The sequence below is a fragment of the Pimephales promelas genome, chromosome 5 (genome assembly GCF_988280905.1).
Source record: "Pimephales promelas chromosome 5, fPimPro1.hap1.1, whole genome shotgun sequence".
Taxonomy (NCBI): Eukaryota; Metazoa; Chordata; class Actinopteri; order Cypriniformes; family Leuciscidae; genus Pimephales; species Pimephales promelas.
In genome coordinates, this window is record NC_142773.1 from 6,976,451 (window position 1) to 6,990,366 (window position 13,916).

The 13,916-nt window shown below is 39.2% G+C and overlaps 1 protein-coding gene across 1 annotated transcript in view; it reads left to right on the top strand.

Annotated features, from left to right (window-relative positions):
* cacna1eb (calcium voltage-gated channel subunit alpha1 Eb) overlaps nucleotides 1-13,916 on the top strand; it is a 128,118-nt gene that overhangs the window by 60,055 nt on the left and 54,147 nt on the right. The window contains exons 15-20 of the mRNA XM_089130865.1: nucleotides 102-171; nucleotides 3,085-3,202; nucleotides 3,339-3,406; nucleotides 3,845-3,912; nucleotides 10,943-11,662; nucleotides 12,434-12,693. Coding sequence (XP_088986991.1) covers nucleotides 102-171; nucleotides 3,085-3,202; nucleotides 3,339-3,406; nucleotides 3,845-3,912; nucleotides 10,943-11,662; nucleotides 12,434-12,693 — 1,304 coding nt within the window. The remainder of the gene's footprint in view (nucleotides 1-101; nucleotides 172-3,084; nucleotides 3,203-3,338; nucleotides 3,407-3,844; nucleotides 3,913-10,942; nucleotides 11,663-12,433; nucleotides 12,694-13,916) is intronic.

A 13,916-nucleotide genomic window follows, 5' to 3' on the forward strand; every position in this document is an offset into this window, starting at 1 on the left:
AGTCAAATGGTTCAATTATATGAAAGCTTACAAGGAATAAAAAAAATACAAACACAAATTTAATTTTTGCAAAATCAGTTGAAATACTTTCTCTTCTACAGGTTCATTTTTGAAGATTACACTCCAACTAATTTTGACACGTTTCCAGCCGCCATCATGACCGTCTTTCAGGTATGACTCTTCAGATTACTATATTTTGTGTTGTTCTTCAATTGATTCAAACGGCTTATACCTATCATAGTCAACCTAATTAGCAGCAAAACTTTTAAACTAGTGCTGTAGTCGATGACGACGATGATTCGATGTCCAAGCTTCTTTATTTATTTATTTTTTGCATGTTCCCGGCGGTACAGCTTGCCACACACACGTGGGAGACCGAAACATTGCAGAATAGAGGACGAAGACAACTAGAAGTGAATGTGCTATCCATTAAATGAATCACACACAGTAAACAAACCCTTAAGAAAAAAAAGTGCAATTTAGATGTGCAAACTGGGTGCCGGTGTGGTGAGACGTACAAGCTCGGGCAGATTCGGCTTGAAGTCGTTCCCGGACGCGGCACCGGGCGCGCTGTTACAAAAAAAGGCGTACACACACAGCCAGCCACAGTCTTCCTGGTCTTGCGCACCCAACGCGTCATTTTTGCCGTGCGCACATTCGCGCTCGTGCGGACGTGTCGAGTACAAACAAGGCTTTACTCCGTGTCAGCACGCGCTCTGATCAGTAGGTGCACAAACCTCTCCCGATTCATCTCCAGTAGTAGCAGCCTCCGATCGCACCACTAACTCCGCCTCTGTTTCCCTCCTCAGCTGATATTAATATTTAAACATTCTCTATGATAAAAAATGTTTGTAAAAAATATTTTAATAACACGGTTTTGGCGGTTGTAGAATTATAATCATGGTGTTCAAATACATAACATTAGACTAACGTTAGCCAGCTTATAGTATCTTGATTCAGTATGCCAGTATTTATTTGAGATATTGTTTTTTTTATTAATTGAGCAGCAGAAAAAAATATTCTTTATATTAGTCGTCCAATTAGTCATTAGATTAGTCGACTAATCGATAAAATAATCGCCCAACTAATCGTTTAGTTAATAATCGTTTACCCCAGCCCTATTTTAAACAGTTGGTAACCATATTCTCTGTTGGGAAAGTTCACTTTCTACATGAACTAGTTTTTTTTTATTATTGCCACAGCCAATATACGTACAACCACAAATATTTTATCGGCGGGAAATATTTGCACAAAAATGTAAGATTTTTCTCATCCTCACCGACCTTGTCATAAAACTCGTTTAAATGAGCACACGATGCGACGCCTCATCGACGCTTTGTTGTCTACACACTGCTTTTTGTTTTGATGACACATGCGGAGGCCATGGTGAGACACTGGTGGTTTGAGTTGCCAGATTGGATGGTTTTTTTTTTTGCTACATATTAAGGCTTGTTTATGGGGTGTTTTATCTGGGTTTTCGCCTTGAAGTCTCTGTAGAAATCTGGCATCCTATAGGGATCTTCGCCCGTGACATCACGACACGGGTTGGCAGAAAAGTAATAGCCGTTAGCCGTGCAGCAAGTTAACCCAAAGATTGGGTACTGTACTGTGTATCATCTGTGTACATACCCTTATAAATTAAGGGGCAAATTATTGTATTATCTTCTATACATTTTTACGTACAGTATATGTTAACCAATGCTATATATCAGAGGTAAGATAATTTTGATTCAAAATATAGCCCATGGACAAATTGTCCTAGTTGTAACACATTTACCAGTTATCCTTATCTAAAACAAGTAATAATCGTGATTATGACTTATTGGCATCTAAAGATTTGTACGCTTTCATTGACTCTCTGGAAAACATATATGGCGTGTCGATGAGATACAGGTAGATGACGCCGAATGTCAAATCTGGCCATGTGTTTGGGCTTTTGCTCCAATTCTCACTCAGGTGATATGGATCAGGCAGAGAGCATGAACCCTGGTTATATAAAAGCTTTACCTTATATCTCCTTTTAGCTTCTTCATTTAAAGAATTATCATATGCTGACAAAACACAGGTAGACTGCTGCGTATGTTTTGGTACTCTCTGCCAACCAGTTCGCACCCACGCCCATATCGTGACGTCACGTTTGGCTCCGGCGAACATCGCTATTGAACGAAGTTAAACTGAGAGAGCGTGCGTTCACAGACACCAGAATGAGCGCTTTCACAGTATCGTTCATCAGGCAGTAATACAGTACGTTTAGTTCACGTTCGCCCAAAATATGATACTATCGTTCAATGAACACGTTCAGGCACAACCCAGATTTATTATTTTTCTTGCTTATCCCCTCATTGTGGCTGCCATTTTGAAATTACCATCTGTTTGCAATCTGTTTCGATTGAGGTTTACTTCTGTAACGTGCCGGAGAAGTGGAGGATCTAAAAGCAGTTTTTTTAAAAAAGAATTATAAAGTAGCACAAGGTAAATAAAGTTGGTTAAAACAGATAACATAGAACTCAAGGAACAAAACCAAGAGGATCACACATGTAAAACAACTAACAAAGTACCAAGTGAAACACAGGGAATGTAAATAAACAGGGCCAAACAAGGTAATGAGGAAACAAGATACACATGGGGAGACTTGTCAACATGAAAAACTACAAAGAACTACAAAAGATGGCACAAGACAGGAAATAACAAAAGTCCTCACACAAGACAAGTGAAAACAGGCTGAGATCGTGACAACCCAGACAGCAAACTGACATTGAATCAATGTGGAAACGACGTCTCTCATGACATCGAAACAACGTTGATTTTGCTCATCGAATTAACGTTGAACCAACGTCAGACGCGGCATTCTTCAAAGCTAAATGAAAATCGAAAATTGGTTTGCTTTCATAACGTTAAACAACGTTGATTTCAAGTTGATTTTCCGTTAGTTTTGAACGAATGACGTGCCTGACGTTGGTTCAACGTTAATTCGATGAGCAAAACAATGTCAGATCAGATGTTTCCACGTTGATTCAATGTCAGTTTGCTATCTGGGAACTCCAACATTTAATTGCTCTTTTTGAATTTCTTAATTGAACATAGATTCTTACTGGAGAAGACTGGAATGAGGTGATGTACAATGGGATACGCTCCCAAGGAGGAGTGCAGTATGGAATGTGGTCCTCCATCTACTTTATTGTTTTAACCTTGTTTGGGAACTGTATCCTTTTTAGTCATGACTATATTCTATGTGAAAACATACACATTTTTTAGAGGAAAACCCTCTAAATTTTGTTGTTGCACATGAAAACCGTGTTGCAAGTTTGAAACAAAATTCTTGACGATGCTTTTAACAGACACATTGCTCAATGTATTCTTGGCTATTGCCGTGGATAATCTAGCCAACGCACAGGAACTAACTAAGGTAAGACCATGAAACTTAACACTTTGCATAACAGATTCCTTTTTCTTTTCTTTAAATTGAATTGCAATGATACAATAGAAGCAAAAATGACTAGAAAAGTCAATTGAAAAGACTTTTTGAAAAATGCATCCATGCCAATTACATTATTATTCAAAAATACAGAAGTTAATATCTAAAATATGAAGTCATGCCTTAGCGTGTGTATCTATATTATAAATACATAAAAATATGTATTTTAAGGAAATACAATAGCATAACAGCTCTCTAATAAACATGTAAATAATGGGACTCTGACTTTGTCCTAGAAAAGTATCCATAAAATAGTAACATATTATGTATGCTTCTCATTAGTATATCTTTAATTATGTATCATGCATTTATGTAATATTAAAGTTCATAGTGTATTGTGTTATATTGAAGAGGTATATTTCGTGTTAGGAAGAAGAGGAGGAGGAAGAAGAGTTCTTCAATCAGCGTTATAAAAGCAGAGAATTTGGCCTCTCAGAGTAAGTTTTTTTGTCTTTTTTTTCTCTGACACAAGCTATTTTTCAAATTAAGGATGCTGTTTCGTAGCATGTATTAAGAAAATGGTAAGAGAAAGTATCTAGCAAGAATTTGATGTTGACTGACGCAAATCTTCTTGTGCTTCAGACATGCTTTTAAACCACTGACACTACTCTACTATGTAATTTTTCAGACCCATCAAACACATGAACAGAAGTGTCATATATGAATGTACCATTTGTCTGTCATGCTTTTTGATCAGTATTGGTTCTGGTCAAATTAAATAGAGAAGGACTCATAAATTGGTGAATTGGAATGACAATCATGTTCTCTTTTGTCTTTAAGTCTAGATTATTGAGGGTGTAAGAATTTAATTGTTTTCCTCTTTTAATGTTGAGTTGCTAGGAAACTCAGATACCTACACCACAGGGGGGGGAGAGGGGGGGGGGGGGTTTATTTTAAAGAGAAAAAAAATCAGCATGTTATTAGAGCTTGAGTGATTGGAAGCTTTAAATTTAATATGGCAGACAGTGGAGTTTAAGTCCAAGTCCCCAAAATCCTTTGGATTCTTTCTATGGTTTTGCATCTATGCTCACAATGGCTTTTGGCAAGATAGTTGCATGCTCTGTGTCTTTTTCCTATGATACGTTATAACCAAGACTTGGGCAGTGTCAGGTATTTAAAATCAGTCCAAGCTCTTTTGCTCGTACGCTTTTATGGCATTGTGATCATAGTTGGCATGTCAATTGCAGCATTCGTTTCTGTCCTCCTACTGGATCTTCTGTAGACTGGCATCAAATACAGTAAGTAGTCACATTTTAGGACTGCTACCCAAAATTTTTGACTGCCAGAAGTCGGAGGCTGAAATTCGTTGCAATTGATGAGCATGTCATAATCCATGAGCATGGCATACTAGGCAGTGTAAGACTGTTGATTTGCTTATTATAAATATTTATGATTGCCAACATTTGACAGAAATGTTGTATGGTGTACACAAGTTTGGAAAGTGGCAGTGAGGTAAAATTCTAGTGACAAAGCCAGTGTCACCACTTTCAGCGTTAGATTTGCAAAAGCTAAGAATACCCGAAGCTCCTTCTCTATTTTAGGTTTTGGCTTTTAGACCTTTAAGGGATCGATTTTTAACCACGATTGTTACCTAGCAAGAACTGGGAGTAGGGTTTTTTTTCCAAAGGAAATTCTCCTGGAGTACCATGGTGTTTAGTCTTTGAGCAGATATATACTCAGGCATTTTAATGTCAGAAAATATCTGTGAAATGTTTGTGTAACACGTCAATGGAATTGACTTTGAGCTTTTATAGCCTATATCTTGATGTCCCACAGGCGCATTGACAGGTCTTTTTTCTTCAGACCATACTGTGTGTGACTAAAGCTAGTGTGTGACTCTGTCTCTCTTTTAGGAGAGTTTCACTAGGCAGTGTGCAGAAAATTCTCTCTTTCTCTTCTCACTCTTTTCAACAAGTGAAAAATGACCTGAAAAGAAAATATGAGTGATGGGCAAACGTTGTGTGCCTCATGCCTGAATGCGACACACACCAGTTTTGCTTTGACAATGTTAATAATTGTGTAAAGAAATGGTAAGTTTTTGTAAGAAATAGGTAATGGGTGGTGGCAGTGAAAAATGCTAAACAATTGCTGATAGTCATCAGAAATATACTTTTGTTGATATCATATTTAAAAAGTAATTCAAATGTAACTAAAACATTAACTTTGATTGGATGCAACCACAGCAAGACCGTTATACCTTTGCTCAACTGCATGGATCTAGTCAAGTTTTTTTTCTTCTCCTCAATGCTATCAAAACCAAAATGAACTTTGAGTATTGTTGTCAACTATGTTTCTCTGGTGCTCAGGATATTTACTTACTCCACCCAAGAAGCTTCATCAGTTGTTGGTGGCAATGGCATCACAGTATTGCATCCTTACTCCCTAAGTGTTGCAAAGGCCATGTGTGTTTGATGAGGGTTTGAGCTAAACTCTGTGAGGGATAGAGTTGTCCAGCATATGATGTCTTCCGTGTGCACCAGCTTCACTCTGAGTGTGTTGGCCAATTAGTGTAGGAATACACTGCCCTCGTCGTTTTAATGACATGGTCCCTACTACCGTGAAACTGGAGCAGGCTCATTCGCTGTCACAAGAGAATCTCTTCTGGACAAAGGGGCCATAAACATGTTCCCAGGCAACTACAGTCCAAAAAGTTTGTTGTCCAAAAAGGCTAGTCAGTTGTCCCATACATACTCCTTTGCTTGTGTCTGATACTCTTGTTAAAGGATAATTCCGGTATTTAAAACCATGAGTCTGTTTTGTAGTTTGTTTTGAATGAAATAGAGTGGTGGACTTAGAAATTTTGATTTCTGTCTCGACTTTTTGACTGTTTTGAATCGCCTGTGACAGCGTTAGACTGACTGTCTATGGGCATGCACAAACATGTCCTTAAAACAACCCTTAACGTTCATTTTTAAAACTGCGCAACTCACCGAGTGGTTGGTGGTGTTCGTTGATGATTAAAAACAAATATATCGGCGCAATGTATGCTTTCAATCCGTGTTGTTTGCTATTAGTGGAACTATTTTTTTTAGATACCTCACAACCGCGTATAAACTTCCGCTCGATATTTGAGTCTGAAGCGTTAGCACACTCCCGACCACTTGATGGCGACAACCAGGACGCTGTACGGAACACGGTGTCTAGCGCACCGTAAAAAAAAGTCACAGACACAGTCGAATATGGCAAGACGGAGAACCGAGCGAAAAGACTACAACCAAATGTAAACAGACCCCTTTCCTTTTCCGGTAGCTAGCGCAGTAATATCAACGAGCACTGAGTCCTCCAGCAGACATCAATGCGATTTTAAAAAATGACAAATAAAACACGACTGAAATGGTATTTCGCTACGCTACTTGTTTCGGAACATCAAGGAACACCACCAACCACTCTGTGAGTTGCACAGTTTTGAAAATGAACGTTAAGGGTTGTTTTAAGGACATGTTTGTGCATGCCCATAGACAGCCAGTCTAACGCTGTCATAGGCGATTCTAAAATAGTCAATAAGTCGAGACAGGACCCATTCTCAAAATTTCTCCACCACTCTATTTCATTCAAAGCAAACTACAAAATAGCCTCAAGGTGTTAAATACTGGAATTATCCTTTAATTTGTTCTGTGAACATGGTGACGGTCAAACGATCGTGTCCTTAGATGTCTGACAAATCTGAACTTTTTTTTCATTGAATGGTTGGTAGAGCTTACCTTTTCAATCCTGTCCATTTGTCATCAGTATTGCCAACACAACTCTAAGGCTGTGTCTCATTTCTCTGTCTCACCCCTTACTCTTACCCCTTCCCCTCGGTTTTGCGTGGTCATGTGAGGGGAAGTGGTGTCCCAATTCTCATTTTGATTAAGGGCTAGGGCCAAGGCGTAGGGCTACATAGCTCTTGAAACGAAGTTTGCAGAGGACCACACTTGAAAGTGAGGGGTAACAAAAGTGCCGGCATCAAGTTTTTTATTATGGCCAAACGTCGAACTGTTAAGCAGTCGCACAAATGTAAGAACTATGACACTCGAGTTTTTATGAAACTTTTAATAAAATGTTGAATAAAATGTTGTTCAAGCGGTTTTAATTGTAATATTTTTGTTTTGAATCGGTAGAAACCACTAGCAGCTATGCGCTATTTGTCGAGCTGAGCTATCTGACAATCCTTATTATTCCGATAAATAATACGTACCATTTCATCCGTAAGCAGTCGTATGCATCTGAGAAACAATTTTCTTCGGATGGTACCCAAGCGTGCAAAGAGAGAGCCCAGGCAATTAATAACGGCGGCATCTTCGTTTGGCGTGATGTTTGCTGGAAAGAAGCGATCGATGTCATTTTCGCGCGAAAAAAACGACATAGTAAACGACAATGGATGAACAATAAAACAAAATATGTTATAAAAAACACCACTCTGCTTCTTTTCGATTTCATTTCAATACATTTTAAACATTATAAGCACAAATGTGGTTCAGGCAATGTATAGCCTATTGATTATATTCACTGCATGTTCAGTATGTAACGTTATATTTATAACAAAACTAAATTTAAAACACAACCCTGCCTCTTTTCGTTTAAATTTAAAAATATTAAACATATTCCAGGCAATATGTAATGTATTGCATATTGCATTGGAACAAATGGTGCAATAAATAACATTACAGATGATGTTGTAATAAAATAAAAAATGACAAAACTATCTTGTTTTGTTAAATTTCAGTTTTATCAATAATAGCCATTATAAAAGTATAAGTAAAAGGTACAAAAAGCTATACAGTAAAGCTTTAATAACATAAAGCAAACAATTCAGTCAAATATACAAATTCAGCACTCAAAGATATGAAACTTTGCTTAGCCCTCTGCCAAAACTATTGACCAGGGAACGAATTATAGATTCACAAGACCAAAGATCGCCTGTTAGGTCTATGCAAGACGAATTATATATCATGTTTAACCACTACAGTGACCTCAGAGTCAGCGCCAAACATCAGAATGACTAGCTGAGGAAAGGCTGTTCCAGGCAGGGTGCACGAGCGCATGAGCGTCTGGTGATTGTTTGGAATGGATCTCAGTCAAATGATCATAAATCTATAAATAAACCTCAAAAAAACTACATTCTCGCCTGAAAATTGTTATACTGTAGATATTATGGTTATTATTTCCTCCATGGTGCTTTGAGGCTGAGGCCTTAAACATACACAAGGGTATCGGCTTTGTATTTGGCCTTGGTATTAGATGTTTTTTTTTCTCACTCTGAAGACTGTTTCTTCTGGCTTTGACATCTCTTAAGAGAATTGACTCAGCATCTCGTTCCCTGCTCAGGGGACAATAGTTACAGTCACAGCCTGAGAAGTTTTTAATATTGGATATTAGTTTACAGAAGCTTGGCTGTTAAGGATAACTTTTGTCAGTAGAGAAGAAACTGATGCTGAATGACATCCGGACTAAAATGTAAAATCTTTTGAGCAACAGAGAAACACATCCAGTTGACAAATAATTATCGTTTTCATTTCAAGTGCAGTTAAATTGTTTGACTAGATTCTCTCTTCTCTAAGATGCTTGCATCATGGCACGTACAGCTTTAAGTTTTGTAACAGTTAAGCCTGTCCTGTAGCTGGTTACCAATCTAGTCTGAAGCTTGTAGGTTTTGAGTAGAAATGTTCATTCTCATCCCAGGGCGTCATCTAACTGACGCTTTTGACCATGCGTCTAAATCCGACACACATGGCAACCTTTAGCCTCAGTTAGATGACGCGGGTAGGGTTAGGGTTAGACCACTAAAGGGTGCCATGTGCGTCGGATGTTGACGCATGGTTCAAATGACTACTTGGGATGAGAACGGGCTGAAATGTTAGTTGTTTTGGGTTGTTTGAGTTGTTCAGGGCATAGAGAGAAAAGTATGAGATTTAGGGCACATGATAATCAACCTACAATTAATCTAGTTATTGTAATATCAAGACATATAGAATTATATTTCCAAAACCACTAACATTGATTACAGTTTGTGCATTTCACACAAATTAAGTGCCAAAGAACCCTTTAACATTTAACTCAACTCTGGCCCTCGAGTTTAGCTCAAACCTTAATCAAACTTGCCTGTCTAAGGCTACGTCCACATTAATCCGGATACATTTGAAAACGGGGTTTTCGTTTAAAAACGCTCTCCGTCCACACTAGCGTTTACAGCGGTTTAAAGGCATTTCCGACGTTTCAGTGTGGATGAGAAACTTCTAAATTCACTTTACTGCGGTATCACTACCACATAGACTGCCTAAGGGACTGGCTCTTGATGGCCCAGAAAGTCAATGAAGAAAATGTTTAAATATTCCATGTGACTACAGTGGCTCAACTATAAGTTTATCAAGCGACGAGAATACTTTTTGTGCGACAAAACAAACAAAAATAACGACTTTATTCGACTATTCCATTACTTCCTTGTTGGCCTGAAACGAGACTTCCTTAGACTTCCTTAGACTTCCACGACGCATGCACGAGAAGATCGAAGCTCTCAAATTTAATCAAAAATATCTTCATTTGTGTTCCAAAGATGAAAGGTCTTACGTTGGAACAGCATGGGGGTGAGTAATTAATGACTTAATTTACATTTTTGGGTGAACTAACCCTTTAAGTAACATAGAAAGTAACATATTTTAGCAATAGTGTAAAAATGAATAACACATAACAGGCACAATACCGATAAACATGAATATCTATTGGTACTACATGGAACACATAACTAAACTTACGTCATCGTTTTGAAATACCTCCGGTTTCACTATCCACACTACAACGCGAAAACGGCGTTTTCAAATTTATCCACTTTGGAGAGCGTTTTCCAAACGATACGTTTTTGTTGACTTAAAACGGCGTCTCAAGGCCAAAACAGAGAGAAAAATATTAGTGTGGACATGGCCTAATGCTTTCTAGTAATACTAAAGACCTTAATTAGCGTGTTCAGTTGAGTTTGATTCAGGTTGGAGTTAAGCTGTAGGACGGGTCCACGGGGGTCAGGGTTTTTCTATCCATCTATATGAATTATGAGTTGACTAGTGTGCAGTCTGGCAATATGCATTGTTTCGTTTGTCTTATCTACAAATACACTAATGGCATATTTTCAATTAATCATTTATTTGATTTCATGGACAACAAAAGAATACACGTAATTGTAAGTACAACTGTCTATGCATCTTTTTATCTGTTGTGTCTGCCATTGTCATTGCATTGTCAATCTCATTTACACTCCAAATTACTTGCTGACATGTAGATCCTTGCACTCTGTTTCTCTTATTGTTTCTTCTCTATTTATTTTTGTTCAAGAATGTTCCCCTGGTTTTCTCTTGAATTCCGTTTTATTTAGCCTGAATGGATAGCCATTGTTTTTATTCTGATTTCCAGAGTTTTATCACACACCCTCGTGAATTGTGATTGTGCATGCTGCAAATGATACAACTCTTGTGTCTGAGATATGCCGTGTCCACGCAGAAGGAGACGGAGGCCGTACTTGTACAGGAAGCGGGCCATCCACCGAGGACGACCATCTCCAGCAGAGGCAGAGGAGGAACCTGCTTGCAAGGCAGCGGAAGAGCAGCCCGTGAACGCTTTTGCTGGCCGCCGTGAGAGACGCAAAAAGATTAACATGTCCGTCTGGGAGCAAAGGACAAACCAGCTGCGGAAACGGCGCAAGATGGCCAGTCGTGAGGTACTGTTTGGCAGTCCCACTGAGGATCAGTTGGACACTCCAGTGAGTGATCATCACCAACAGAGCTGCATGTCCCCCGAGGCAAGCCCCTTACACTTGCCAGAATCACCAATGTCTGTGGGGATTCCCCTGCCAGAGCCACCCATGTCTATCACTATTCCTCTCCCCGAACCTCCAGAGTCTGAGCCGTTGCCCCTGATGGGATCGGGGCTGGAGGAGAGGCCGGGCGTTAATAACCACCATTCAAACACAGAAAGGAAGCATCGTGTGGCAAGAAAGTTTCGGGCTGCTGCCATGGCGGGGGTAGTGGAGGGTGGGCGACACAAACGGCACAGACATCGTGAGCCCAGAACAGAGAGCCGAAATGCGGAGAATCACCAGCAATTTGGGTGCGGTGAGAAACAGGCTGAAGAGGGTGAGGGTAAAATGGAGGAAACACAGTCTAAAACCACTGAAACTGAAACGTCTGGCATGCAAATTGAGAACCAGGAGGAATGCACAAGGTAAGAATACCATCGCAACCCATTTTATTTAGCGAGTTGCTAAGTTCGCATGCTAGTTTACCTTAAAGGGGTTGGACAATGAAACTGAAACACCTGGATTTACAACACAATAATTTGTTAGAATGGTGAGGGCCTCATTTTGCATCCAAATACAGCACCAATTGACAGATAGAAGTCCTTCACAGTGACCAGAGGGATTATGAGCCGTTCCTCTTCCAGAACAGTGTCCAGGTCACTATATGATGCTGGTGGACTCGCTCCTCCAAAACACCTCAATAATATTTAGATCTGGTGACTGTGCATGTTCAACGTCACTTTCAACTTCACCAAGCCCTTCTGTCAAACCCCTCTTGCTGTGTGTGTTGGTGCATGATCATGGTTTGAGCATCAGGTGCTCATGATCCTCCAGAAGGGTTTGGTAGTCCTCGACAGTGTCGTGTCCATCAAATACAATCAGGATTGTCATGATATTGGAGCTCAAACCATCACTGATCCACCCGTGCTTCACTCTGAAGATTGGCCGCCAGGCATATAGATGTGAAACCTCCAATTGGCCAGTGTTTCAGTTTCATTGTCCAACCCCTGTACGTCACTGTTGAGCTTTGGTCAAGAACTATGAATTCAGAAATGCTAGTGGTACAATTATAGTTGAACGACTCCCAGTTTGGTTTTCTTTTTATAGAAGTTGTTCTGCAAGGCACAGAACAGAGCAAAGTCATGTGAAATTATTTTTCACGATCAAACATTCACACCTGTGCATTTGTATTTAAGGGAGTTTGTGGGAGACGTGACTGGACTTTCCCAAGCGTCTGGCCTTCAGGAGCTTCAGTCTGTCTGTACTGGAATGGAGGATCAAGCTGAAAGCCAGAGGCACAAAGAAGACTTTACATCAGAATCGAAATATATCTCGGGGGAAGTCTCAGACATGGAGAACAACGGCAGCTATCTTAACCAGGATGCGTGTATAACAGAAACCTGCATTAAACGAGAGACGTCAACCCAGCCTTTGTTGGAAATGGCACCAATGAGTGGTATTTAAGCTGTTTGTCTCTTACATCCATCCATCCATCCATCCTGCTTCTGTTTTTGTTGTTTTAATTGCATCTTTACTGTCCAGAATATCATTCCCCTAGATTGGTCTTCTTGTACAGTTTTTTTTCTGTTATATCATACCAATTTCTAGAGTATCAGATGCTTTGGAAATGAAGCAACAAACCAAAACAGTTTGATAGTAAAACAAAAATCTTAGTGAAAAATGTTAGTGAAATCAATATAATTTTGATATTATAATATAAAGTCTAGCTTCTTACTGTAAGTGACAGGTATGCAACAAATACTATGAAGATTGGTTCGCATAGTCTTTAATGTTAATGTTTTCTCTTCCCTTTGAAAGACAAGAATTTCATGATTTGCCACGACTGTTTTAAATCCTGTCATGTGGTTGAAAATGCATTTTAAAAATGACTAATTCTCCATTATGTCTCTTCATTAAAGATCATAAAAGTTGGGTGCATAACGAACTACCTATTTGCATTTAGTTACTCTTTAACTTTATCAGAAAAATACATGTGTGAGAACCATTACTATAATACAATGTGCATTGAATGGCGTACGAGTTTGAAATAAGCATTTTTCCGTAATGAAGTGGTGTTTGGTGTTTTTCAGTGATTAAAGTGCAACAGTGAAGTAGTTTAGTGGCTGAGTCCTGAAGGATGGGTGGACTGCAGCCATTGATTCTGTTTGCAAAGCGGATAATTTGCTAAAGTGAGGACAGATTCATTTATAGAGACAGAGAAGTGGGTCATCAATGCCTGTGGCAATCTCAGAAAATAAAGAGCGGTTTGTCTTTAGAGTATTCCCTTCCATTGCTGTAGTAGTCTTGGTGCTGGGTGGTGTGTGAAAGCTCGGTTAGTGTTCACTCAGGCAAATCTACAGTAAAATAGTGAAATGTCACACAATGGGCTTAGGTGTGTGTATATATATATATATTATAAGTGGAATTACCCAACTGCATCTCAGATAAGCAAAATCACAAGAAATTGTGGTCAGGAGATCCAGAGCCCACAGAGAGTCCAATGAGTTGTACCAAGAAGATTATAGGCACACCAATTCGGAAATAAAGTTTTATACAGTTCAATGCAAGTTTAATGAGAGCCCAAACATATGTACTTTGAGACCAGAAGCACAGCTTGCCAGCTATTTGCAGTTATAGATTTGCCCTGAAATATATTTACCCTGGCAATCACACTCTATT